This window comes from Neomonachus schauinslandi, chromosome 2 (assembly GCF_002201575.2).
Source record: "Neomonachus schauinslandi chromosome 2, ASM220157v2, whole genome shotgun sequence".
Classification (NCBI taxonomy): domain Eukaryota; kingdom Metazoa; phylum Chordata; class Mammalia; order Carnivora; family Phocidae; genus Neomonachus; species Neomonachus schauinslandi.
In genome coordinates, this window is record NC_058404.1 from 44,100,132 (window position 1) to 44,127,157 (window position 27,026).

The window sequence follows — 27,026 nt, forward strand, 5'->3', positions numbered from 1 at the left end:
GCCCTGCCTTCTGTTTCCCTGTCTATATCTGGGAAAGAGGAATGGAGTGGGGTTGCTGTCTAGGAGGATTGGGTTAAGAGGGCGCAGCCCAGAGGACCTATGCCTGGCAGGGAAGGGCTTAGCCTGAAAATCAAGGTGTTAAGAGATGGCAGGTAATTCAGACACTAGGCTCTCATTCTTTCTCCAGCCTTGGCTACAGGCCTCAGTTTCCCCATATTATACAGTTAGAATCTTATAGTTTGCGGCTCTCTGATAAGGCTCTTGTGTAAGGAAGGTGTTGGCGGAAGGGTCTGAAGGAGCAAGGAGCAGAAGAGGGTGGGCAGACTGTTTTCTCCCCTCCCAGTTAAGGGCCACTTCCTTCCAAGGGCTCCAGCTCCAGCCCCTCCCCCGGAGGCTCAGGTGCAAGTTTGCACGTCCACCAGCTCCCTTATCTGCCTCCAAGGGATTTGGGTCCTGCTGGGATTTTTCCAGCCCTGTCACCTTCCTCAGGAGGATGAGGTTTCCTTAGAGGCCAGCAGCCCCCCTGGTCACCAGGCTGTGTTCCCTTCAGCAGCTGCTTGGGCACCTAGCCTCCTTTTAGGCTAGGAGACTTTGAGGGTGAGGGATGGTGGAATCTCAGGACCAAAAGACGATTGGGGTGGGGACAGGGAAGTATTTATGCTTCCACCGCCTCCAGGCTGCTTCCCTGTCCCCCTGGCTCACTTCCCCAGATCCTGAAGCCCCCCACCCCCAAGCCCCAGCTTTAGGGTGCTCGGCTGAGGAAGACATATGGGACGAGGAGGGGATTCAGATCTAGCCCAGGACGCAAGGCGCTCTACAGTTGTTGGAAAGGATTTCCATGTGGACAGGGATCACTTCCCCCTTCCATCGCGTCAGCTTTCTGAGTGGCTGAGTGCCTTGCCCCAGGCACACAGCTGGGAGCGCAGGGACAACCTTGTCCCGGTCAGCGCTCTTCCCGCAGCCAGCACGTGGGGCTCCATTTCCTTCCGCGCTCCCGTCCAGTCCCCGCCGACCCTCCACCCCCATCCCCCGGCTGCATTTCGGCGGCAGGAAGACAGACCAGCATGTGAACCGGGAGGGGGGGGGTGCCGGGTAACCCCGCACCTCGAGCCTGACAGCGTCCGTAGGCGGGGGTCTCCGCTCCTCGGCCGGCGGCGGGAGCGCTGGGCTGCCCGGAGCCCGAAGGACGGCGGATCGAGGCCTTTTCCCGGCTCCCCGGCGCGCCCCGCGCGTCCCGGCTCCCAAGCCCCGCCCCCGCCCCCCGCGGCCGCTCCGGGCGCGCCCCCGCCCCCTGCTGCCCGCACACCTGCGCGCCCCTCCCCCCCTTCCCCTCGCTCCCCGCCGGGAGGGTCCGCGGGCCGCGCCCAGCCGGGGACGGACGCGCGTGTGAAGCCGCCCGACAGACAGCGGCGGGGGAACGCTGGCCCGGGATCGCGGGCCGGCTGCTGCGGCCGCGGCCGGGGCGCCGCGTCGGGGCCGGGAGCGGGGCCATGCTGGGCCGGCGGCGCGTCTTCGCCGTGGAGCCGCTCGGCGGCCGGGGTGAGTCGCCCACCCCCCAGGTCGGCCGGGGCCTGCCGCTCTGGAGCCGACTCCCGTGCCGAGCCCCGGTCTGCGCTCCCCGTCCCAGCCCGTACACCCCGCCCGGGGCGCCCGAACCTCGCCGCCTCCCTTCCGACGGGCTGAGTGATGGCGCCGTGCGCTTTGGAGACCCTCTGGGTTTGGGCGTTAAACCAGCCACCACCTTCCATCCCACTTCCCCCCGGCTCCACTTCCCTCTTAATTCCCGGTGTGGACCCTTCGCCCAGCCCTTGCCCTCGCCGGCAGGTCCAAAAGCCCCCTCCGCGGCGGCGGATCCCTTCCCGAAGGAGACTTCCTGGCTGGCTTCTTTGGCCAGGGGGGGCCTGGCCTGGCCCCCAGCTCCGCGGCGTGGCCGGCGGTGAGACGGCGGCAGCCCTCCATCCTCTCCCGCACTAGTTTGTGCATCAGTTTTACAGCTGGGGATCCAGCGTGTGGGTAGGGCCTGGCGCAGGGGGTACAGTCTTCGGGAGCTAGCGCTGCTTCTCCTCCTACACCCCCCCGCCCCGTCCCCAACTCTCCACCAAATCTTCACTATTTCTCATTTAAAAGAACAGAAGAGCGCAGCGCTTATAGCTATTCTTATTTCTATTACCCTCCCCCAGCAGCTCCCGGAGGGACTTCATCTTGCATCCTGATGCTAGTTTGGACCCCAAGCTTCCTTCTTTGTGCCCCTCCCCGTTTCCCCGAGGCCAAAGGGTCACAGTCCTACTGCCCCGTGGGGAGTAGTTGGAGAGACTGAGGCTCCCCATTCAGGACTTGGAGCTCTCAGGCTGACCCTAGGCTCCTTAGCACAAGAAGAGAGCAGCAACCCCCTCAAAGGAGGCTAGGCCATCCAAGGAGCTGGTGAATATGCCCTACACGGTTTTGCCTACCACACAGGCCAAATCCGGGGGGTCTGTGATCGGCAACAAAGACCGCTTGTGAAGGGAACCCGTGCTAGCTTCTCGCAGCCAGGGATGGGGAGAGATCTGGGCGGGGCTGTGGCTCTCCACCCCGACTCCTCCCTTCGCGTCGGCCCAGGACACTCCTCCCTGGGGAATGCTGCTAGTTGCCAGGATCGCTGGGGGCGTTAGGGGCAGCCAGCCCAGCCTGATGCTGACTGTCCTTGCAGATGGGGTTGGTGAGGACTTGGCACACGGTTGTGTAGTACCTGGAGTCAGCAGCACCTACCGACGGATCCCGGACGCTGCTCAAGGTGGCTCGCTGGACTCCTGGAAGGGAGATGGCCCGCTGAGAGGTCTCAGGAGGCAGGAGCCACTTCTCAAACTGGCCTCACGGGACTCAGGAGTGGAGATGGTGGTTGGGGACAGCCTCCTGGCCACCTCACCGGGCCTTTCTCAGGACTCTCTGGACTTTGAGCCCACAGGGAGCCCTGAGCCCCTGGCCCTTGCTTCCACGGAGCCTCCTGCCCACCTAGGCCGGCTTCTGGCCAACCGTAAGCTGGAGCAGGTGCTGGAGCGGTCCCGCCAGCTCCCGACTTCCCCTGCCAGTATGTCACAACGCCCCCGCTCCCTGAAGTCCCCCAGCGAGCCTGAATGTGAAATGCCCCTTTTTGGAGCCGGGGAACAGGAGGCCACTGAGGCAGAAACTGACCTGGAGGCAGGCCTGGAAGAAGCAGAGGTGGTGAGTGTCAGCTCTCAAGCTGGGTCAAGAGTGGGATGGAAATGGCCTTTTTACACGGAGGGATGGGTTGCTGGCTGGTGGGGCCTCACTGACTTGTTCTCCTTGGAACTCTCTTGGGGTGGGGCGTTCCTTGCCGCTAATTGACGGGTTGTTCTCGCCTCAGCCCACTCCCAGCTGTGTGGAGGTGGGCAGGATGGGGGCCGGCCTGACAGCATGCCCGGCTGGGTACTGGGAGGCCAGTCGGGGGTGTGTGCCTCCTCTCCCTGGCCCCTCTGCTCCCATCGGCTGGCTGCCCAGGTTGGGAGCCTGCTTGAGTTCCGAAGGGCCCCCCTACCTCACTCTGTCCCACAGGCGGGGGGCCTGGGGCCTGAAGCCCGGGCCTGTCTCCCAGGGCAGGGTCTCCGCTACCTGGAACACCTGTGCCTGGTGCTGGAGCAGATGGCAAGGCTCCAGCAGCTCTACTTGCAGCTGCAGACCCAGAGGCCCCCATGGGTGAGTGAGCCGCAGGGCCGGCAGGCCAGCAGGGGCCAGGTGAGTGGGGGCGGCAGAGGAGGGCTGGGACCCCCGGAACCAGCCCTCGAGTCAGGTCTTGAGTGCCCGTCTGTCCTGTGCACAGGATCCTGAAGCGGAGGAAGAGGAGGAGGCGGGGAAGCCCACCCTGGCCCCCTCACCGCCACCTTCTCGTGCCCCAGGCCGTGAGGTGCACGGACTGCCCAGCCAGATGCAGGAGACAGGTGAGGGGCAGTCGTGTTTCCCTCTGTGTCTTACCTGCCCAGGGCTGCCCTCCTCCCCCGGCAGACCCAGTGAGCCCTGGGCTTGATGGGTGGCTTCCTGCTTCTGGCCAGGGTAATCTGATTCTCTTTCTGAAGGGGCAAAATCAGCTGCGCCCCTAAAGGTAGGGCTGCCCGGTGTCAACCCTCCCGTGCTGTTAGAGGCTGCTGCAGAGCCCGCTCACATCTTTCCATCCTCCCAGGGACACAAGGTAGGTGCTGGGTATGTGTGGAGGCAGGGGACAGAATGGAGTGGGGCTGTGGGGTGGTTGGGATGTGTACACAACGTGAAGGCCAGGAACGCTGGGAAAGTGACAGAATTCCTGATTGGAGCAGGTGACTTGTCCTGGCTGTGCTGCCCGCTGGCTCTGGCAGCTTGGTCAGGGGCATGTTGTGGGGAGGAGCTCTGTGGTGATCCCCTCACCCTCTGCTCAGCGGGATCTCTCCCACTGGAACAAGGTCAAGGTCCTGCTCAACCGGATCCGTTGGAGGAGCCCGAAACACCCTGAGTCCCCTGCCCCTCTTGATGGCCCTGCCCCTAGGTGAGTCCTGGAGCCCAGCCCAGGTGAGGGCAGAGGAGGAGCCTGATGAACCAGGATGCTGAGATTGTAGGGCCAGTTGTGTTTTTTTGGTCCCTTGGAAATCTGAGAGACGTAGATAGTCTTGGAGAGGGAGCAGGAAGAAACAGAAGGTAGTTAAAGCATCCCGTTTACAGGGGAGGAGGCTGGGGATTAGACTGGGGAAGGAAATTGCTTTCCTGAGGCTACCTGCGTGGTGAGTCCATGGCAGAGCCAGGACCAGAGCATGGGAAACCCCCTCATGCCCATCCAGCAAGCCCTCACCCCTCACAGCTGAACCTTAGGCCACCTCCCAGATTTGCTGGGAGAGCAAGGTTGGGACACAAAGGATTCCACAGTAGGTGATGGGGGGTAATATGGGGATAGGAAGCACTATGTCGATGTCCCCAGGCTCCCCGCGGCAGATACACAGTGTTCCATCAACTCTGGGGCCATTGCTGCCTTCGTTTCCTCCTCCTAGCCTAAAGCTATCTTTTCTTTTCCACAGGATTGAGTCAAGGGGCGTCCCTGAAAGACCTCCATGCCAGCCCCTCCGGAAGACCTTTATGCCATCATTTGTGGTTAAGAAGCAACGAGCAAAAAACCTTTCTGTATGCTGAGACCTCCTGGTGCAGGGATGTGACCCTGCGTGGGGGTGTGTGCAGTGAAGTCTTCTTCCTCGCCCTTTGCCCTGTTGCTGCTTCTGGGCACTGCCAGGAAAAGCTGCTGATGCTCACCCTTCTCTCTGAGGAGAGGGCTGGATCTTTCTCCTCTGGGCAGCCTGGAAGAGGAGTCCTGGTTCCCTGAGAGGCCCCAAGGTGCGGCAGCCCCCGGGCTCCTTGCTGGTTGCCAGAAATCCCTGGGCCTAGTCAATGTGAACTAACTTATTTATCAGGAGTCCATGGAACATGTTTGGCATGGTGATCTCCTGGGGCCTAGCGTGTCACAGATGTGTATTTGTGCAAAATGATACGTGTATCTCTGTGAGTCTGTCACTGTTGTGAACTGGCTGGATACAACCGTTTCTTCTGAATCATGCACTCAAAGGGTTGGTCTTCTGGGTGAGGTAACTGCGAAAGGATGGAACTGAACTTCATTCCTCAGTGGGCAGTTACTGATTTGGAGTCCTGCTTTCCTTCTCATACCTTCATGGGTAGCCCCAGGACGGGCGGGGCGGGGCTCCTATTTTGGGTGCCTCTGCATGGAGTCTTGCCTGTGAAACAGAGCCCCTGAAGACCAAACCTGGAATGGAAGGGTCAGGGACAACATGGAGAAAAGCAGAGTGAGCTTCAAGGTCTGTCTTCAGCTGCTTTGGTCCCTAATAACCTTTACATATCAGAGCAGAAACCAGAGACATACTAGCTTTTAGACCTTGACAAAAACCCCTTAACTTTTCTGAGCCATAGCTTCCTACTTAATCTCCCAAATGGTTTAATGATACCTGCCCTACCTACCTCACAGTCTTATTATGAAGATAAAATGAGATTAAACTGTCTTGAAGCGCATTGTGAATGTTACATGAATAGGAAGGGGGAGGGCATGGGGTTGGAAGGAGGCCAAACTGAAGGGATGATGGGAAGGCCAGAGGATAAAGGAGGCCTGGAGTGGCTAATGCAGACAAAGGGCCAGTGATTAGTGGCAAGACTTGAAACATGTCATTTCACTCAACTCTTAGGTTTCATATCTGAGAATTAGGGCACTAATGCCTGACCTTATTTTCCAGGGTTGTGAGGACTAAAGAAAATGTTTCTGAGAACATTGTAAATGTCTACCAAAATATTGTGGTTTATTTATTACAGCATGTAGTGTTCCTAGCTCTTTGCTAATTGAGAAAGGGGAAAAGCTTAGTCTCCTGCAGATATCCAGAGGATGGGAGGGGATGGGTGTGTGTGGGGGGTGGGGGGGTGTCAATGGAAGGGCCGGGCTAGGGATGAAGTCATTGGCTTGAGTCAGACAGGAATGTCTCCTAGAAATGGCCACTGATCAGGCACTCTGCTCCTTCAGTCAGGAGGGGCTGCTTCTCTTGGGGCTGCAGCCCTGGGGTCTGCCAGAATGAGGCCCGGTGTCGGGTGGTAGGTGCTCTCTTCTATTTAGGGGTCCAGCTCCTGCTGTCTTTGTACCAGGAACCAATGCTCCAAAGCCTACTTTTCTAATGGGACAGTTAAGCGGGGACACCACCGAGGCCCAGCTTCCTAACGCGCATCCGATCGGGGAAGGCGCACTTCCGTTCCACAGTTGGAGGGGGATGGCAGGCCGGCGTGGGGGAAGGGAGAAGTCGGTAGAGAGGAGGGAGGGACCATATCCGGGAGAGTGGCAGCTTCCGACCAGTGGTCGCGCTTCCGGAGAGGCGCTTCCGGTGGTGGCGGCAGTAGCGGCTGTGGTGGTTCCGGGTGTCTTTGTCCCCCCGGTGTCGCGGCCCTGGCCCGCAGGTGGGTTGGGGGGCCCCCCGCCGCCCCTCTGCCCCTTCGCCTCTTCCCCGGCCGAGGGGCTGCGAGGGCCGGGCAGCAAAGATGCACGGGCCGCGGAAGGGGCCGAGCCCCCCTTCGGACTGCAAGTCCCGTCTCCCTGGCAACGGCCTCGGCCCTGGGGGCGGGCGGGAGGAGGAGAAACCGCGCTCCTTCGTCCTCCCACGGTGGCCCCGCCGCGGCCCGGCCCGGGAGGCCCGGTGCCCGCGGCTGCTGAAGAGGGAGCCGAGGCCCAGGGAGCACGGGAGCAGGAGGGCGGGCGGGTGCGCTGCCGGATTCGCGTTCGGCCGGGCCACGGGGCTTCCTTCCCACCAGCCCGTCCGGGGAACAACGGGCCGGGCTTCCGGGGAGAGGGCCCACACTTTCTCCTCTCCGGCACCAGCCTCCTCCATTTTTCCGGGCCTTGCGTGGAGCATTTTGGCGGATGTATTTGAATGAATGAATGTCACTGGGGCCCTTTCCGATCCCCCACTCTCCCCAAGCATCAGCGGGTGGCGTGGCATCGTGAGAAGAGCGCTAAGTTGTTGGCGACCTGGGTGCGAGTCTCAGTTTTGTCACTAACTGGTGATGTGACCCTGGGCAAGTCTCAATCTCTGTGAGCTTCAGTTTCCTTTTCTTTAAAATAGCTTGACAGTATCACCCACCACTAACTTGTGAGGGCAAACTGGAACAATGTAATTTTTGCATTTCCTGCTCTTTATGTTCTCTCCATCTCCTCCATGCATTCTCCGTACCCACCTCCTCACCTTCATTAGATCCTCAGTTACTTTTTGGGGGTTGATGGAAAATTTCCCTCTGAGCTGTTAACTTCTTTCTTTTCCAATTAAAGGTTTTTTCTAAGACTCTGAAAGAGGACAGCATTCCCAATGTCCCAGTTTAAGCGCCAGCGGATCAACCCGCTTCCAGGGGGACGCAACTTCTCAGGTGATCACCTTTATCCCTATTTGGCCTCATACTGGGTATTAGGTGCTTTGGAGTTAGTCTTTTAAAATGTGGCTTTTGGGGTTTCCCTGGTGGAGTGCAGATTTGCTGCTAACGTTTCTTAGGAAAATAGGAGATGAGCACAGTGGTGGCAAGTCAAACCCTGTGGAGGAATTGCTTGGAGTCACTCTGCCCTTTGGGTCTGCCATACCTTCTGTCTGACTCTAGTGCTCAAAATGGTAGATGCAGGTCCTGGAGATTGCTTCTCTGTCCACATAGGCACAGCTTCAACATCTCTTCTGGGTCCTCCTCCTGGTTTGCTCACTCCTCCTGTGGCCACAGACCTGTCCCAAAATGCCAGGCACCTTCAGGTAGGTTGGCATTTTTTCTAGTGAGTGTCAGCACTTGAGACTACCACAGCATGCATGGGTGCCTGGTGCTCTCATTCTTGTATAGCTGTGTTCATCCTTCCTAGTGCTCCTGACCTGGGCCAGGATGGAGGTGACTAGACATCTCTGACTGGGGAGTCCTGAGTTGTGGCTCTAGGGAAATCTTTCGGGTGCTTCTTGGAATTAAAGAACTGGAAATCCTAGAAGAAGCTTCTGACCTAAGAATCAGTGTGATCTCTTCCTCCTCCTTGCAGTAGATTATGACTATTATATGTGTGTGTCTCCTTCATGTGAATCTCGATGCCATACTTTGTTGAAGCTGGGTGGGGTTTGGCTGCAGATGAGATGCTAACGGTGGAGCATGGACAAATGCTCTCTGTTACTTTCAAACTGCACTGTTCTCTTACAGGGTGGGGAGAAGCAGCGGGTCTTCACTGGTATTGTTACCAGCTTGCATGACTACTTTGGGGTGGTGGATGAAGAGGTCTTTTTTCAGCTAAGGTAGGCTTGAGGTTAGTCCCCTGAATGCCTGTTGAATTCAATTCTGTCGCCGTGCTGGTGGGGCCCCTCTGAAGCCATTGCTTTGCTGTTTTTATGCAAGGTGTGCGAAATCTTGAAGGGCAGGGCCTCCTAGGGGCAGTCAAGGTGGCTTGGCCAGGGTCTCTCTCCTGACTGGGTCTCCTGGCTTGTGTGCTGGCAGTGTGGTGAAGGGCCGGCTGCCCCAGCTGGGTGAGAAGGTGCTGGTGAAGGCTGCATACAACCCAGGCCAGGCAGTGCCCTGGAATGCTGTCAAGGTGCAAACGCTCTCCAACCAGGTATGCGTCTTTCCGGCATGTACATTGGAAAGGGGAGGGAGGGAAGCCCCAGTGCCCTGAAAGCTGGGCAAGAACGTTACTTTTGTCAAGGGGCAGGGCTGCATCTTTCCAAGGTAGTGAGCAAATCGACCACGGGATGCCCTGAATTTCCTGGTTACTGTCCTGCAGCCCCTGCTGAAGTCCCCAGCACCTCCCCTTCTCCATGTGGCAGCCCTGGGCCAGAAGCAAGGGATTCTGGGAGCTCAGCCCCAGCTGATCTTCCAGCCTCACCGGATTCCCCCGCTCTTTCCTCAGAAGCGTGCGTACCAGTGGCATGGATGTTGGGGGGCTTTATGGGGGTGCTCTGGATGAATGGGTCTGTAGCTCTCAGGTTGTTGCTCTCAGAATAGAAGTGGGTACGGCTATCACTGGAGGAAAGGGACAGGGAAGTTGGGCAGATATGTAGGGTTTTTGAGTCACCAGCCATTTCTTCTCTGTAGCTCTGAGTCTCTTCCAAACATCCCACACACTTCATCTGAGCCACCTGAACAGATTTCCTGCTCGGGGCCCTCATGGACGATTGGATCAAGGCCGAAGGTAAGAGAATGATCAAACAAGGAAGGTATTTTATTTATTTGTCTCTAGGAGCAGTGTCTCTTTGCCACCTGTTACACTAACATTCTTTCTGCAGCTAGATCCTGGGCCCTTTCCCCTGAAACAGGCCGACGCACTGAGATGTATATGTAAATATTAGAACTTTATAAACTGGTTCAGCAAGCAGGGATTTGACATAGTTCGTCTTTCAAAATACCATATTGAAATTTATAATTTTCTCTTTTATTTCTAGTCCTTAAGACTGAGATGCCAAAAATCAAACTATCCAGAAATAGTAATTGTCCAAAAAAATGTAACTTTGCAGTGTTTATTTTAATTTCTAGTATAAAGTGTTTTTTTTTTTTTTTTTAAGATTTTTATTTATTTATTTGAGAGAGACAATGAGATAGAGAGAGCATGAGACGGGGGAGGGTCAGAGGGAGAAGCAGACTCCCTTCCGAGCAGGGAGCCCGATGCGGGACTCGATCCCGGGACTTCAGGATCATGACCTGAGCCGAAGGCAGTCGCTTAACCAACTGAGCCACCCAGGCGCCCCTAAAGTGGTTTTTTTTTTAAGATTTTATTTATTTATTTGACAGAGACACAGTGAGAGAGGGAACACCAGCAGGGGAAGTGGGAGAGGGAGAAGCAGGCTTCCTGTGGAGCAGGGAGCCCGATGTGGGGCTCGGTCCCAGGACCCTGGGATCATGCATGACCTGAGCCGAAGGCAGACTGAGCCACCCAGGCTGCCCTAAAATGTTTCTTTATATACACTGTACACATCAGTGTAGCATTAGAATCTGTAGGTTGCACTCTGCCCAGAAGTCCAGGCCCATGCCTAGAACACGTAAATAGCTTCATGGCCCATATGTAGCCGGCATGGTGGATTTGGGACTTTGGGGGTGTTCTAGGCCATCCTGTATCATCTGTGAGCTTTGGGGACTGCCGGGAGCATGCTGCCTATTCTCTCCAGCTCACGTGTTCCTTCTCTTACCTTACTCTCCCTAAAAGGTTTTGCTTATATTCCTAGAGTTAAGTTCTCAATTAGTTTGCTTAAGACTCGTTTTAGTTATTCTGGTGATCCTCATTTTAATTTTTTATTAGGGAAAATTGCAAATATAAGCAAAAGCAAACAGAAAAGGATGACAAACCCTCATATACCCACCCCCCCAGCTTCAACAAGTATCAACATCTTCCATTCTTTTTCATCTCTACCTCCATCTGCTCCCTGTCTTGTACTTGCTGTTTTTTTTTTTTTTTAAGATTAAAAATTTTACCACAGGGCGCCTGGGTGGCTCAGTTGGTTAAGCCACTGCCTTCGGCTCAGGTCATGATCCTGGAGTCCCGGGATCGAGTCCTGCATCGGGCTCCCTGCTCGGCAGGGAGTCTGCTTCTCCCTCTGACCCTCCCCCGTCTCATGTGCTCTCTCTCTCTCTCTCTCAAATGGATAAATAAAATCTTAAAAAAAAAAAAAATTTTACCACAAATATTGTATAGGTTGAAATGGACAAATCTCAACTGGACAATTTTGACATGGAAAAATCCACATAAGTCTCACCCCGATTAAGATCTAAAACATTTCCATCACTCCAGAAAATTCTCTCATGTTCAAGTTCTTTTTTGAAGTGAGAACTGTACTGATAAGGAAACAATCCCCTATTCCCAGATGCCAGTAGATTATTACATGATAAGGGCTGAGAATGAAATCCAGTGTGAACTCTTAAAAGGACCACGGAGTAACTCTGAGAAAAAGTTTAGGCAAAGGGACGCAGCTGGTGTGCTGAAGCTAGTGTTTGTTCCCTTAGGCTAGGTCATTATGAATTCTAACTAGGAGAATGGTTCTGTGGTCTAGGATTGTTTTCCACCATGCCTCCATTACTTGAAACACCTCGTCCTGTTCTCAAGTCACCGGTAAATATTTTGCATACACCTACACCCCTTGTCCTGTGCATCTTCCTGGCCTTCAGTTTCCGAGGACTCTCTACCTCTCACATCCTGTGAGTTTATTAAAGGCGTCGTCACCAAATCACAGCAAGTGCCCTGAGGGATAGTGTAGATGGGGTAGAAATCAAGGTTGCTATTGACTTTCTGCTTTAGGTTCATACTCAGTCTTTCTATACAGTCACGTGCATTTGATTGTCCTGGACATGCCAAGCCCTGGGCAAGGCCTGTGTTACGTTCCTTTCACCATAATGCTTCGGTGTCACGGCTTCTAGAGAAAGGAGACCTTACCGCTGGCAGGGCAGTACCACCATCGGTCAGTACAGAGAATCTGCGAAGTAGGAAAGGGGGCAGTAGGAGTTAGGTCACTGTGGGAGAACAACAATTTACAAAGGAGTCAAGCTACTTGAGCGTTTTGGCTGGAAGCCAAATTTTATTTTAAATTTCAGGTTTTGGGACGGAGGTAACAGTGTCCCCGTTGGACTGCCAGTACTGAACTACTGAGGTTTTTGGACAGGCGTATCCAGTGGGATGCTGTCTCGGTATCCTGCTGAGGCTCCTGAGATGTCTCCCACTGGTACTGCTTTCTCATGCGTTCCTGACGATTCACAATAAGGAGAGAAAACTGGCCACTGAATTCCAGGATTCAGTGGGACATCCACTGTCACTAGGGGTGGACAGCATTTACTGAAGAGTTCGCTCCAGTCGTGGGCGAGCTGAAGAGAGCTGTCAGAATGACCGTTAGAAGCGTGGAAGCGCCGACATCCCGGAAAGGCGAGAGTGGAAGGCAGCCTTTGGATGGAGATGCTAATAAGCCGGGAAATGGGCCAGGCAGATAGAGGAGGATGAAAAACTCTGTGTTGAATGTAATGAACTTAGATGCCCAGGGATGGAATGACAAAGGAAACAAGGCAGGCGGGTCTGAAGGGAAGGGCAGAGGCCTTCTGGTAAATAGACTGCAGTCAGCGCCATACCTGGGCCGGAAGAACGGACAGGTGACTTTATTTCTCTTGTGAGACATGGGGGTTTTCCCTTAACAGTCTGGTGTTTTGTAATGGTCTGGAGGTTTTTCTTTTCTCTTTTTACTTACTGAACTCGAAACATGGTGATACTATCATAAGTAATTTTTTATAGAAACATATAAAGTAGTACATGCTATCATGTAGCGTTAAAATAGAAAAATGTGTCATTCCTTCTTTCCCTTTAAAGGTAACCATTCTTAAAGACCTTTAGAAAATAATTTTGAAAAGAGAAATTACTTACTGCTACCTTTTTTTGGTCTGTGTTCTTGTGTGGTCTTTATATATGAGCATACTTTTTATAGTTTTATTTAATTTTAATTTTTAAAAATTTTAACTTTAGAGTCCAAATTGTTTTTGTACGCTGTGATTAAAGTGATTAAACATTTTTTCCATATTGCAGTGTAATCCTCATGATTGTTTTAATAGCTGTATGATTATTGTATTTGTTTACTATAAAAGTTCAGGTATTACTGGATATGAATGTGGTTTTCTTACTCTCTCGAAGCTTAAATTTTTTCCACTATTTATAATCTCTGTTTTTTTTTTTGAATTAGCTTCCTTGGGATAATATTTTCAAGAGTGGATTTATTGGATCAAAGAGTTTGAGGGTTTTTATGACTTTAATTCGTATTGCTAAGGGTTTGTTATGAGAACTGTCTCTTAATAAAACTTCCTTTATAGAATCTTTGCATGGTACCATATATGTGTCTTATGTTAAAAATCAGTTAAAATCTTTTCTCATTTCAAAAAATTACATGTTAGCTATAATTTTTAAAGTTCAGAAACATACAAAAAAAATTATTCATAAGCTCTACCAGTGAGAGGCGTCCATCATTAATTCTTTTTTTAAGATTTTATTTATTTATTTGACAGAGAGAATAAGATCATTCACAGTGAGAGAGGGAACACAAGCAGGAGGAGTGGGAGAGAGAGAAGCAGACTTCCCGCCGAGCAGGGAGCCCGATGCAGGGCTTGATCCCAGGGCCCTGGGACCATGACCTGAGCCGAAGGCAGACGCTTGACGACTGAGCCACCCAGGCGCCCCTCATTAGTTCTTTCTTTCCTTTTTTTTTTTTTTTTTTTTAAGTATTATCTGCACCCAACGTGGGGCTCGAACTCACAACCCTGAGATCAAGAGTCACATGCTCCACTGACTGAGCCAGCCAGGCGCCCAATACTTCATTTCTTTTTAGTCTTTTTTTTTTTTAAAGATTTTATTTATTTATTTGAGAGAGCGAGAATGAGAGAGAGTACATGAGAGGGGGGAGGGTCAGAGGGAGAAGCAGGCTCCTAGCTGAGCAGGGAGCCTGATGCGGGACTCGATCCCGGGACTCCAGGATCATGACCTGAGCTGAAGGCAGTTGCTTAACCAACTGAGCCACCCAGGCGCCCTCTTTTTAGTCTTTTAAAGCTTTTTTTGCACAGTCTAGGCACTACTGTATACATACTACCGTGTACTCGTCCTTTTGCTCACGATGGGTGGTTTTCTGGTACAAGTATTTAAATATCCATTTTAATAATTTTATAATAATGTGTTATATGGCTGTTAGCAGTGGCTTCTTTATCCATTCCTTTGGTGTTGGGGAGTCAGATGGTTTCCATTTCTTTTAGGCCAGTATGTATTGAATCTTAATGTAACAGTGTGGTTTCTTCCTTCTGGTGATGGATCAACCTCCAGCGATGACTATGACTCCAAGAAACGCAAACAGCGGGCTGGTGGAGAGCCTTGGGGTGCTAAGAAACCAAGGCATGACCTGCCTCCTTACCGGGTCCACCTCACCCCCTATACTGTGGACAGGTGAGCAATGAGGCTGGGGTGGGGGGTGAGGCTTGCAGCTGGTAACAGTTTCTTGAGTAAATGAGATACAGTCTGTGCAAGAGTAGAGTGTGTGTGGGGTCATGTTCCTAGGACCTTTTTGTTTGTTTCTTAATGTGACAGTTTTTTAATTTCTAAATCTTAGATTTTGACCAGCATAGCACCACTGACAGGGGTGCCCTGATAGAACTTTTGTGATTTGATCATCAGAAAGAGGTATGCCAGGCTATCGTTAAGGCTTACCCATCAAAATCCAGGTGCCCAATACCATTTCTAATTCAGGTAGAAAGTATAGATCATAGGCACCTTGGGACTTGTTTTCCAGGGGACTTCGGAATCATTTTTAGAGCGCTCTAGTGCGTGCGAGGACTCTGGCCCGCAAGCTTACCTAGCGCACTTAGGAACTGATTGACTAAGGCAGATGAGTGATTCCAGATTCTATCCAGCAGTGCAGAGGCAGGGCACCGGCCACTGCCCCGGTAGCAGAGTTCACCGAAGCTCAGAGTGAGGTGAGGGGGCAGCCTCCCAGCACCTCTTCCTCGAGGTGGAAGGGAAAGAGGGCTTTCACTGCCCTTCCTGCATCACTGGTTCCTCTCCGCGGGGCCGCGCAGGGCCTCTCCTGTGTTCCCTGCTGACCCACCTGCCTCCCGAGGTTCGTCTCCTCACAGGACAGTGTGGCCCCCACATCACGAGAGGGGTGCATGTAGAGCCACCTCCCATCAGTCAGAGTGACTGCCGCCAGTTAGCCCCACACACAGCTGTCTTTTTGAACATCGGCAGATGCCTCTTGTTACGTACGTACCATTTGGTATTTTGCTTTTTCACTCAATGTGTCTTAGAATTTATTCCATGTCAACGTTGGTTAGATTGATCTCATTCTTCTCAGCCCCTGTACAATATTCCAGTGAATGGACAGACCGTTTACTTCACCAGTTCTCTCTTTCCACGTTTTAATCATCCTAAGTATTGTCCTACACATTCCTACAGACGTCTGTGCGGACAGGTGCTAGTAGTTCACTGAAGGCAGTGCCTAGAAGCGGGGCAGCTGGCTCCAGGGGTCTGATTGTAAACTTGGACGTCCACTGCCAGTTCTAAGAGGCTGTGTCGGTTTCCCTTCTCGCCCACGGGGCCTGAAGTCTTGTTTCCCCACGTTGCTGCCGGCGCTATGTTACCAAACTTTTTGATCCTCGGCAGTCTCTTAGGCAAAAAGTGATACTCCGATTTGCATTTCTTTAATTATAAGTGAGACTGAGCATAGGTTCAGGGGCTTTTAAGTCTCCGTTCTTTTTCTGGTAAGTACCTGCTGATGTCCGTTTCCCAGTTTTCTCTCAGACTTGTGAACCTTCTTGTGAACCTGTTAGTAATTTGTGGGCTCCTCTTCGATCAAGACAGTGAGCCCTAGCTGTCACGTACTGCAACTGTCTCTCTGGTTTCTCTTTCCCAGTTCGACTTGACTTTGCCATTAGGAGCGCAAACATTTTAGTGGTCCAGTCTCATCCATCTTTTTCTTTTCAGAGATGTCTTCTTCCCCAGATGAGAAAATAATTTGCCCTTTTTTCCCCAAGTCTTTCATGGTGCCATTTTTAAAAATAATTGAGTCTTTGCTCAGTCTGGATCCCCTTGCTTTCCTTCCCCAGCCCCAACTGTGACTTCTTAGAGCTCCAGCGCCGCTACCGCAGCCTCCTGGTTCCCCCCCGGCTTTCTGGCTGTGTGTCTGAGCTGGCTGTCGGCCTTCCCTCTGAGCCAGCCCTTTTCCCTCCATCCTCCAAGCCGCATCCAGGTATCTTCTGAGAAGGAGCCAGCTCCAGACGCTGGTGCTGAGCCCATCCCCGCAGACAGCGACCCCGCTTACAGTTCCAAGGTGAGTGGGCTGGGGTCCTGCCCCCTTTTTCCGTGTCGGAGGCTGAGAAAGCTCTCGAGCGTGTCCTTCACGCCGCCCCTGCACAGGTACTGCTGCTCTCTTCCCCGGGACTCGAGGAGTTGTATCGTTGTTGCATGCTCTTTGTGGATGACCTGGCCGAGCCGAGGGAGACCCCAGAACATCCTCTGAAGCAGATTAAGGTAAGAGCTGGAGTCCATGAGGCAGGACGCAGTCGTGGATGATGGATGGCCAGGCCCTGTCAGGTTTTCAGCAGCTTGGCTCCTGTTCGTGAGCTCGTAGAAGCAAGGAGCCCCGAGCTGGAATACCGCTTATTTCACCAGAAGGACAGCATGGCTCAGGATGTTCTTGTCAGAAAAAGTTATATGGCTAGATCCCGTTCATGGGTAGAGAGATCCACCCTCCCCTGCTTCCAACCCTACGTGGCGGACTCTTCACCGCATCCTGCTGCTTTCATTTCCCAGGGGTAGTAGGCTGCCTCATGGTGAGAGATCCAGGGAATTGGTTTTTGTTTTGTTTTGTTTTTTACCTTGGATCCATTTTTGCAGTTTTTGCTGAGCCGGAAAGAAGAGGAGGCAGTGCTGGTTGGGGGTGACTGGTCTCCCTCTCTGGATGGCCTCGACCCCAAGGGCGACCCGCAGGTGCTAGTCCGCACTGCCATCCGCTGTGCGCAAGCCCAGACTGGCATTGACTTGAGCGCCTGCACGAAGTGGTGAGTGGCTGCCCCAGGCTTGTCCGTGTGTGGCCTGTTGTATTGGCAAGACTGTTCAGGAGGCCAAGTTCCTGTGCCTTTCTGACCTGTTAGTGCTCTTCTCTTCCCCGGTCCCACCTCATCCCTCCAGCCTTCGCAAACAGTCGTCTTGGTCATGAGCACGAGTAGGGATGTGTATGGGTGTTGAGGGCCAGCCGACCCTCCAAGGCTCGTCCCATGCGATCGCCCAGCCGCATTTAGTGGTCCTTGGTGCTGGGAGCACCCTGGAGAGTCACTGTCTGCTTACTCACATTGGCCCATTGATGGACCATTTCTTGAGGACTTGGTTTCTTTTGGTTTCTTATTTTCAAAGCCGCGTGTGTAGTATGTGCTCATTAAATGTTGATTGGAAACTGCTTGTGAAGGTTGTGGGTCGGTACTTCCTTTTTCCTTTCGCTGTGAGCAGGTGGCGCTTCGCGGAGTTCCAGTACCTGCAGTCGGGCCCCCCAAGGCGGCTCCAGACCGTGGTGGTGTACCTGCCAGACGTCTGGACCGTCATGCCTACTTTGGAAGAGTGGGAGGCCCTGTGCCAGCAGAAAGCTGCAGAGGCAGCTCCCCCTCCACGAGAGGCGTGTGGGGTAAGGCTGAGCCTTGGAGACCAGTGGGCAGAGCGGGTGCCCCGAGCTGCGGACCCAGGCGGTCACAGCTCTGGCTTCTGTCACAGGAAGCAGAGCCTCCACACCAGGCAGCTGACGCATCAGAACAAGGAGCAGACACCTCTAAACAGAACGCAGAGAATCCAGAGGCCACCGCACAGCAGGACATGGACACTGATCTCCCAGAGGCCCCTCCGCCCCCTCTAGAGCCTGCCATCCTGGCACGCCCTGGCTGTGTCAGCCTGTCCCTCCATAGTATTGTGGAGGACCGGAGGCCGAAAGAAAGGATCTCTTTTGAAGTAGGTGTAGGAATCTGCAGAGGCTGTGAGGTAGGGTGTGTGGGATGGCAGGGCTTCGAACATTCCCTTTTTCCTGATGCTCACGGACCTCTGCTGCCTCTTCCACAAGGTGATGGTGTTGGCCGAGCTGTTTCTGGAAATGCTGCAGAGGGATTTTGGCTATAGGATTTATAAGATGCTGCTGAGCCTTCCTGAAAAGGTGGTGGCCCCGCCTGAACCTGAGAAGGAGGAGGCGGCCAAGGAAGAAGAAACAGTCAAGGAAGAGGCTGCCAAGGAGCCCAAGGATGAGGTACAGAGTGAGGGCACAGCTGCCGAGTCAGACGCCCCGCCGGTGAGTACCTCTGCTGCCCGCACGGGCTCTGGGGCTGCACGCGGGGTGCCGGGTGGGTCCGGGCGCCGCTGGGGGCCCCGCGGGGCTCCTCTCACTGCCTGCATGCACCTCGTCCCCCTGCCACACGGCCGCACGGCTAGGAGGTGGTGTGCGAGGAGAGGGGAAGCGGGCCTGGAAGTGTGGCCGACAGCGCCACGCCGTGAGGACAGGTGTTTTGGCAACTTGATGGTTAACTAGAATGCTGCATTTTCTTAACGCTTTCTAAAGCACGTGGGTCTCTCTCTTACCTAAGTACCATCGACTAAATGTGATCTCTGACGGGACTCCGATGAACTCCTAAAGAGAAGCCCAGGTGCCTGGGAATCGCCCTTAGTTCGCTCTGAACCCCACGTCACGGAACGCAGCAAACGAGACCGTGTAGACAGAACCCTTACCGCGGTGCCCGAACACGGTCGGTGCGCAGATGTTGGCACTTATCACTGTTAGCAGTTACAGGTGTCCGTTCTCATCTTGGTTTGCTTCTAGAAGGAAGATGGCCTTTTGCCCAAACCTCCGTCTTCCGGAGGAGAGGAAGAAGAGAAACCCCGGGGTGAGGCATCGGAGGACCTCTGTGAGATGGCCCTTGACCCCGAGCTGCTCCTCCTGAGGGATGACGGCGAAGAGGAGTTCGGTACGTGCCGGCCTCACGCAGCGGCCGCCCGGCTCTGTAGCTGGTGCTCTCCTGTCACCACTGTGGGTCTGGGCCCCGGGGGGGTCCCTGCTCCACGCTCACCTCAGGCTTCCTGTAGCAGGAACCAAGCTAGAGGATTCGGAGGTCCGGTCGGTTGCCTCGAACCAATCGGAGATGGAGTTCTCTTCTCTTCAGGACATGGTGAGCCCTCTTTCCTGCTCCCCTGCCCCACTGACAGTGAAGCCGGGCCAGGCCTCCCGGCTCGGCGCTGGGAGAGGGAGACTTTACCGTAGGACTTCTGGCACCGTCTGACTGACAAAAGACAAAACGTGGTTCTTGGCTCGCCGAGTGGTACTTCCGTAGGATCCGGGACACCTCAGTGTGTCCACCCGGGTGCATCCGAGTGAGGTACCCGATGCGGGCGCGCACTCAGCTCGTCCGTGTGTGGGCCAGCCTGTGGTGCGGCAGTGGCCCGGGTCCTGTCTCCAGCCGGAGGGGCTGCCCGGGTGTGATCGTGTCCATTCAGTTTTCAGAGGGCTGCCTCCTGGGCGATTTTACCGCTGAGAGAACTCGGTAAATCTCGTTCATCCTTGTTTCTCTTGCAGCCCAAGGAGCTGGACCCCTCTGCTGTGCTCCCTCTGGACTGTCTTCTTGCTTTCGTCTTCTTTGATGCCAACTGGTGTGGCTACTTGCACCGGCGAGACTTAGAGAGGATCCTGCTCACCCTTGGGCTCCGGCTCAGTGCAGAGCAGGTGCCTGTCCTCCTATGCCCCGGGGCCCCTGACGGCCGTGCGCGCACTGGACTGCTGCGCGAGGCTCAGAGGGCTGCGGGTCCGGGTGCTTGCGCGGCACGGGCAGGGGCTCGCGCCTTCTCATCAGTGGCTGTCCGGGGGGGTGTTCTCTAGGCCAAACAGCTGGTCAGCAGGGTGGTGACGCAGAACATCTGCCAGTACCGGAGCCTTCAGTACAGCCGCCAGGAGGGCACGGACGGCGGGCTGCCCGAGGAGGTGCTCTTTGGTGCGTTCTGCTGCCCTGCCGCCTTCCAGGGAGGACGGGCGGGCCCGGCTGCTCTCTCCTCTGGGGACCCTTTCCTTAAACCTGCTTCGTGGCCCCTTCCAGGAAACCTGGACCTGCTGCCTCCTCCGGGGAAAAGCGTGAAGCCGGGCGCCGCCCCCACGGAGCACAAAGGCCTGGTGTCCCACAACGGCAGCCTGATAAACGTGGGGAACCTGCTGCAGCGTGCAGAGCAGCAGGACAGCGGGCGGCTCTACCTGGAGAACAAGATTCACACACTGGAACTGAAGCTGGGTGAGTGGCCTGCGGCCGCAGGGGCCCGGCCCGACGGGGCGCGCAGACGTGTGTATTTGGAGACTGAGAGGGATCCTGCTCCTCACGCTTCAGGCCTCCTGCCCTGGGCCGCGATGCTTAACTCAGCAGCAGTCTTTCTGCCGTTTCCCCCACCAGAGGAGAGCCATAACCGGTTCTCGGCCACGGAGGCCACCAACAAAACCCTGGCGGCGGAAATGCAGGAGCTGCGGGGCCGGCTGGCCGAGGCCGAGGAGGCGGCCCGGGCGGCCGAGCGCCAGAGGAACCAGCTGCAGCGGCTGCTCCAGGAGTTCCGGAGGCGCCTGACCCCCCTGCAGCTGGAGGTGCAGCGGATGGTTGAGAAGGTGGGCCTCCCCCCCCGTGCCTGCCCAGGTTCACCGAGGCGGCAGCCTGGTCTGCTGGCGGGGAGCGTTGCTGGGCCTCCCGTCTTGGCCCTTCCTCCTCGAGTCCTCATTCTCTTTCTAGGCGGACAGCTGGGTAGAGAAGGAGGAGGCAGCACCTAGCAACTGAGGGGCCTGGCGCAGGAGCTGCCCTCCTGTGAGGCCAGCGATGGAGCCTGCTGACGTCAGAGCCCTTCTGGTTGCCCAAAGAAGCTGGCACAGGCCCTGGGAGCCGTAGGCGGGGGTGGCTGACCCCTGGGCTCAGCCTCCGTAGAGGAGCTCAGGCCGTCAGGGTGGGGTCTGTGCTGTGTGGGACGGATGAGTGGGGAACCCCGGTTCCACCTGACAACTAAATCCAACACCTTCTGCACCCCTCGAATGTCATTTCGCCCTCCACCTTGGGATTTCTCCTGGGGCCCTTTAGTCTTGTGCTGACTTTCTCCTGTCCTCTTCCAGTTTAGAATAAGACAGGGGAGGAAAAGGCTTTTCAAGTTTGTCCTAAGGTCTGATGCCAATAAACTGAAGAAACAGCCGTGGAATCTGGCGGGGGGTAAGAGCCCTTCCTCTGGATGGCACAGATCCTGCTAGGTACAGGAGCAGGTTCTTGGGGGGGGGGGGGAGGCTCTCCCTTGGCCACCGCAGGAAAGGTCTGTGCTAGGGAACTCGTGGTGTTGGGCTGTGTCTGCCAGAGAGCACTGTGTTCCAGCCACCCCGGACTTGCCAGAAGAAACCAGCACCTCCCCGTGTTCAGAATGTGGTATTGGCTCTGGCCCAGCCTTTTTCCCTGTTCCCCCATAAGTCTTGCCTCTTTCCATAATCCGTGGTTTCAGTTTGACTTTGTATATAAAGTTGGTTTTTTTTTTTTTTTTTTTTGGCTTTTTTTTTTTTAAATAAACCAAAGTCAAAAACAAGCCACGTGTCCTCGGTAGCTCTTCCCTTCCTCCTCTTGTAGGTCGTCCTGTGCTGCCCCCTTCCTCCCAGCCCTCCAGTCCAGAAGGTGGGCGGGGGCAGCAGGAGGGGCTGGCCTCTGGTGCTCTCGGCCCTGCCACCTGCTGGTCGAGAGAGGCAGTGCCGCAGGGGTGCGTCCAGCTGGACCGGGGCGGGGCAGCACAAGCCTGACAAACCTACGGTGGCGCTCTCAGTCACAGCACAGTAACAGCTGTCGATTTTATTGAAAACTTTACTTGAAAAAATAAAATTCCAAATACTCCGGTTCTTGCTCTGAGGCCTGTGAATCAGGCTGTGACATTTTGTGCGGTCGGTAGCCTATGGACACGAGCGGAGTCGGGTTTCCTAGGGAACCTACAAGGCTTGGGGCTTTTCTCTGCACTTGGCCTAAGGGAAAGAAGTGGGCTAAGCCAGTTTTTGTCGTGCTGGGAGGCTGGAGTGAGGGGTCTGTCTGGGCTGGGGGAACCACAGCTCTTCTGTTCCCCACGGCAGTGTCTCGGGCCTCTTCAGAAAAAAGGAGTCTGAAGTGGAAAGGCAATGAGGGCGGGTGGACTCTCCAGGATAGGTCTTTGGAGGTAGATGTGATCACGGCCACGCAAGCAAGGCTAAGACCTCAGGAGAGCAGACAGCCTGGGCCTTTGAAGGCTGGAAGCTTGCTCAGGCCCTAGGCCAGGATGCCCTTTGGACGGTTCTTTTGGAAATGAGAAGGTGTCTGGAGTTTTTCTGCCCTGCTTACCTGTCTGGGCTCTTGCTATGGGTGGGGAGCTAGCAGCCTGCTTGGGGCTCTTGGTGCCAGGCTCACTGCAGAGGGCTGGTGAGGTAGAGCAGGGGCCACTGCTGTCCCCATACTTCTCTCAGGGGAGGGCCTTTTGCTGGCTGACACCTGAGCCTAAGCTTGACGAGGGCAAAGACCAAAGAGGTTGACTTGTGTCCCAGGAGTCTTCGAAAGGGTGGTGGGGACTCAGTCATCAGCCACAATGGAGAGGGCTCTCAGCTCACTCAGTCTGGCCTCGTTCTCCCTCTCCCGCTGCTCATCAGGGTGGCCAGGCTGGTCAAGCTGCTGGGTCAGGTCTCCAAAGATCTTCTGCATCTCAGAGTAGTACCCAACCTGCGGAGAAGGAGGTCGGCAGGTGCTGGGCTCCTGGGGTACCAGGTCCGCACGGCCTTGCACCCCCCGGACACAGCAGGACAGGTGGGGCCAGAGAACGTCCCAGAGGCCCGCAGGCTGCTGTCCCCTCAAGCGGAGCACTCAGGCTGAGCGAAGGGGGCTGGTTTCCACTTTTCCCTCCGTCACTGCCCTTGCCGAAAACTGCGTGGCAAGCAGGGAGACTGAAGCCATCGCCCCCGGCGCTTCAGGAACATCCACTGCTGCTGCCGGGACGGCAGTAGGTCAGAGGAGGAGGGAAGCAACGGGGCCTTGGCGAGGTGGACGAGGGGCTTCTGCCCTCGAGCCCTCCAGGCAGCTGAGGGGCGGAGGGGCCGGTGCCAGGAGGTGGAGGAGGACAGCGCAGCCCGAGGCCGGGGTGGGGGCACTGGCGGGCCCCTGGGCAGGTCCTGGGGAAGCCGGGGAGTCAGGCACGGACTAGAGGCTGCTTTAGCGCAGCTAGAAGCCGAGCGCTCCGGCCATGGGCGATGGGGCGTGGCTGGCCCCGGAGCCCCGAGAGCCGCTCTTGCTCTTCGAAGTAAAGGTGAGGAAGGTGAGCCCTCCCTAGCCTGTTCCTTCCTGACCTGTCCCACTGTTAATGGGTGGCACAGCCTGCTCAGCACCGCGTCAGGGCGGCCCGTCCGCAGGTCTGGGGGGGGGGGGGGGGCCATCAGGGGTGACAGGAGAGGCCTGCGGCAGGGCGGGTGCGGGCGTGCTGAGGGACGGGGGGAGACCCGCCGGCAACTTTCAGACCCAGTGCCTTTTCCAGGGGCCGCTTCTGCCTCAAGTCGCCAGCTCGTGACCCAAAGCAGACACCTACTTTCATGAAAGTGATGCACGTTACTCCAAGCACTATTTGGACACCCCTAAATCGTGTCATCTCCAGCTCTCAGGTGTCTCTGGGGAGAAGGGACTCTGCTTCCACTCCAGACCCCGGAGTGCTCGTACTGCAAGGCGAGGCCGAGTGGCAGGCTGGGTGGCAGGGCCGTGGCTCGGCTGCGTCGGAGGCTGTGTCCCCAGCACTCCCACAGCTGGATTTCCACTGGGCTGGGGGGGAGCTAAGTGAAGGTCTGTCAGGGCCGCTGCCACCTGAGCGGGCGGGGCCTAGCCCGCCCTCCCCCCACCCCCCACCCCCGGCCCCAGAGCCGCACTGCGCAGGCTGAGTCACTAGGAATGCTCACTTCTCTAGTGACTAATGGCAGCCACAGCCTCGGGAGGGGGAGGCTGGTGCTGAGGAGGCAGTAAACAGCCCCCAGCCAGCCCGCTGCCTGGTTATAGGGTGTCCCTCGCACCTCTGGGCACCCTGGAACTTCCCCCCGTGAACAACAGAATGCAGGGGGGCAGGGGTGGTGGTGGCACAGGACAGGGAAGGCCCAGGAATGTCTTAAACACATTCCTCCAGAGCCTAGGCTGAGCTGCTGGAAGGAAGCCCTCACCTCCAGGGGCAATGCTTTGGGGGCAGGTGCACGAACCCCCACTCGCTTGTGCAAGTTCATGTTCTGCCTCATTTCTCCCTAGCAACCCAGGACATGGTCACTAACAAGGTCCAGCTCCACCATCACTCCTGCTCAGGGTTCCCGAGGCCCAGGTGTGCAGCCCCACGCGTTTGGGTGTCCTCCAAAGATGGCACGCTGGGGAGGCAGGAATCCGTCTTTTCCGCAGGCGCCTGAGACTGTTGAGTGCAAGGAACGAATGTGTCCACTGGAGGGCGCCAGACGCCCAGGCCAAGAGCAGAAGCGGGCTGGAGGTGGCTGAGCCTCTAGCTTTGTTACCTGCCAGGGACCTGAGGGCAAGGTGGCAGGATGCTGGGCACCTGCCGTGGGCTGGGGGTCCCGCGTGGCGGAGACCTCTTGGCTTGGGCACCTTACCCTTTTCTCTTACAAATAGGGAGAAAACGCCCTGCTAACCGCTTGAAGAATGGCGGGCGGGGAGTGCAGGAGCTAACACGCAGGTGTACAGTCGGTGTCCTTACAGCCGTGAGGGGTGGGAGACAAGGTCTTAGCCTGTGTCCCACCCTCTAGCAGCCTGGCCCCGGGGCTACCCCTGCACCTCCACCCACAGCCAGCCTGAGGCCAGCTTGCTGTTCCGGAAGCTGCACCATGGCCGGACACCCAGACAGGGGCCCGGAGCACGGCTCTCCCCAGGGTTCAGAGACCCCTCCAAGGGCGGCTAGGAGTCAGGACACCTAAAGAAGAGGGGTAACGAGTGGGGGAAGCGGGCGCGTGAGGTCCTGGGCAAAGGGCCTTCACCCCGTAGGCCTCTGTGCCTGGCCTCCCGAGCACGGCCTGCCCACCAAAGGGAGGCGCTCACAGCGCGGCCTGCTCCTCCTTGCCGCGTGGTACGAGGCCAGGAGGGAGAGAACGTGGCGGGGGAAGCCCTTCAACAGAAACGACCCTCCTCCCAGGGCTGGGATGAACCGAAGAGCACTGGACGAGCCCAAACGGAAAGTGGAGCAGGCACTCGGAGTGGGGGTCTGGGAGGCTGTGCCGGGGGCAGGGTGGCGGCGCCGCTGCCGTGGCGGAGAAGGGCCGAGCGCCCTTCCAGCTGGGGAGGGGGGGCGGCACGGGAGGTGCTACGGAACCGGGAGCGGCTCCCAGGGGAGCAGGAGTCCCGCCCGCTTGGGGCCGGGCGGGAGTGGCCTCACCTGGGCTCGGATCAGGGCCTCGAAGCTGGGCTGGAAGTAGTCGAGCCGGCTGTGGTAGAAGCGCGGCATCTCGTCCAGGAGCTGCTTGTTCTTGGCCTCGAAGTCGTCCCGCACGGGCCGCAGCTCTTCTCGGGCCTGCGCGGCAAGACGCCGGCCTCAGGGCCCCTGCTGGCCTCCCGGGGGGTCCGCGCCGGGCGCACGATGTGGGGGCGCGAGTATGGAGGCAGATGCCACCTGGGCCTTGCTCCCACTGCCCCGCAGTCGGCCCCCAGCTAAAGGAGGCCCGCGCCGCGTGTCACCGCGGGGCCCGTGGTCCACGCCCACCTCTCCCTTCACTCGGTACCTGGTGGAGTTTGGCCAGCACGGGCCCCGTCTTCTCCTTCTCCTCGTACTTCTCCACCTTGGCCTGCAGTCTCCGGTAGTCCTGCAAGGCCTGCTCCCGCCGTTTCACCGCCATGTTGAGGCTCGGGAAGACACTGCCGAACCTGCGGACACAGCCCAGGCAGATGCGGGCCGTTCTTAGCAGCTCGGGGCCCCGTTCAGACATACCTCCCGAGGGCCTGCTCGGCACCAGGCCCCGTTCACACGAGCGAGGGAGCTCCCGCGGCTGAGGCCGCGATCTGCGATCTGCGGGAAGGACGACGGAGGGAAGGCAGGGCTCAGGGTCACCCCGCTGGCCTGAAAGGAGCCACGGGGGCAGGAAGGCAAGGAAGCCCCTGACGCGGCCACTGCCGCTTCCCCGCCCACGACAGAGACCCGGCACAGAGTGTGGAAGAGCCAGAGACCCCCGCACTGATCTGCCCAACGTCTTCCTTTCATACAGTGAACGAAATGGAGGCCAGAGCGATGGCACGACTTGTCCCAGGTCACCATGAGGTAGTGACCGCCCAGCAGAGAGCTCAGGTGTCCCAGTTCTCTGGCACCTCCCCACCACCTCATGATGCCACCAGCGGGTGACAACTGCAGTCAGAACCTAGTCGTGGCCTATTTCTATCAGCTGACCACAGGAAAAATCCTCTGCTTCTCCCACTGAAATGGCTACACCGTCAAAGCAGATGTTGGAGGAAAATGGCTCAAGGGCATCTTCTTGCCCCACGACGACAAAGGACCACAGGGAAAGGCTGAGGAGTGCGCCCTTCACACAGAGCGGCAGTGGACACTTTGGCCCCTGTGGGCATCATTATGCAACAAGTGTCATCTTTAACTGGGAAAGGCGACGGGATCTCGAGAGAGACACAGGGCAGGACTGCGTGCCAGGCAGGGATGCCGGACTTCCCTCGGTTCATGAGTGTTGGAGAAGGCAAGAGACAAAGCTGCGAGCAAGGGTTTTCTGGACAGCAGGGGACGGACCAGCTTCCTGGAATGCAAAGCCTGCAGGAGGTGTCCACCCTGCAAACCGGGGGCGCCAGCCGCCCGAGCAGATCTGGCCCCGCAACCGAGGTACACGGCGGCGGCGGAAGCGTGGTTATTCGGGGCTGCGAGGCGCAGAGGGGGCGACTCAGAGCGAGGACGCGCGGTGGGGCCTCCCCTTCACGAGCGCCCAGCAGCCCCCGCGCCATGTTTAGGCAGTTTAGAGGCCACATCGGGA

At 56.5% G+C, this 27,026-nt stretch overlaps 3 protein-coding genes across 11 annotated transcripts in view; 2 read left to right on the top strand and 1 right to left on the bottom strand.

The window, feature by feature from the left end:
• Positions 1-1,285: 1,285 nt before the first annotated feature.
• On the top strand, positions 1,286-6,041 carry C2H8orf58 (chromosome 2 C8orf58 homolog). Of its 7 annotated transcripts, XM_021698944.1 has the most exons (7): positions 1,286-1,539; positions 2,690-3,201; positions 3,553-3,732; positions 3,818-3,935; positions 4,071-4,183; positions 4,407-4,513; positions 5,037-6,041. In XM_021698944.1, exons 1-7 carry the CDS (start codon positions 1,491-1,493, stop codon positions 5,146-5,148), a joined length of 1,191 nt encoding a protein of 396 aa, XP_021554619.1. In that variant the 5' UTR covers positions 1,286-1,490; the 3' UTR covers positions 5,149-6,041. The 7 variants fall into 7 exon arrangements, with proteins under 7 accessions (XP_021554619.1, XP_021554617.1, XP_021554620.1 ...); XM_021698942.1 differs by lacking the exon at positions 1,286-1,539 and having other exon boundaries at positions 2,072-3,201; XM_021698945.1 differs by lacking the exon at positions 1,286-1,539 and having other exon boundaries at positions 2,072-3,201; positions 4,431-4,513.
• A 766-nt stretch (positions 6,042-6,807) lies between these two features.
• Positions 6,808-21,643, top strand: CCAR2 (cell cycle and apoptosis regulator 2). The gene is given in 22 exon segments (XM_044912842.1): positions 6,808-6,957; positions 7,823-7,917; positions 8,194-8,285; positions 8,713-8,804; positions 9,004-9,118; positions 9,287-9,416; positions 9,598-9,694; positions 14,333-14,452; positions 16,108-16,159; positions 16,161-16,331; positions 16,418-16,531; positions 16,898-17,061; positions 17,507-17,678; positions 17,765-17,995; positions 18,105-18,326; positions 18,852-18,996; positions 19,118-19,197; positions 19,602-19,748; positions 19,902-20,013; positions 20,116-20,304; positions 20,461-20,666; positions 20,788-21,643. Coding segments are annotated over 21 exon segments (2,754 nt in total). The 5' UTR covers positions 6,808-6,957; positions 7,823-7,859; the 3' UTR covers positions 20,833-21,643.
• Positions 21,644-21,838: 195 nt separating this feature from the next.
• The window catches only part of BIN3 (bridging integrator 3), a 42,542-nt gene continuing 37,354 nt past the window's right edge, over positions 21,839-27,026 (bottom strand). For all 3 annotated transcript variants that reach the window (XM_021698983.1, XM_044912844.1, XM_044912843.1), the window contains 3 exons: positions 25,782-25,923; positions 25,439-25,573; positions 21,839-22,758 (listed from right to left, as the gene is read on the bottom strand). In XM_021698983.1, the coding sequence (XP_021554658.1) occupies positions 22,612-22,758; positions 25,439-25,573; positions 25,782-25,923 (424 nt within the window). In that variant the 3' untranslated portion in view covers positions 21,839-22,611. The remainder of the gene's footprint in view (positions 22,759-25,438; positions 25,574-25,781; positions 25,924-27,026) is intronic.

What these genes read in the sequence shown, in the direction of transcription:
- C2H8orf58 (XM_021698942.1), top strand. Translation starts at nt 2,617, where the DNA reads ATGCTGCTAGTTGCCAGGATCGCTGGGGGCGTTAGGGGCAGCCAGCCC. An exon ending in CAGCCAGATGCAGGAGACAG is followed by an intron (nt 3,936 to 4,070) that starts GTGAGGGGCAGT and finishes CTCTTTCTGAAG; the next exon opens with GGGCAAAATCAGCTGCGCCC. An exon ending in CATCCTCCCAGGGACACAAG is followed by an intron (nt 4,184 to 4,406) that starts GTAGGTGCTGGG and finishes CCCTCTGCTCAG; the next exon opens with CGGGATCTCTCCCACTGGAA.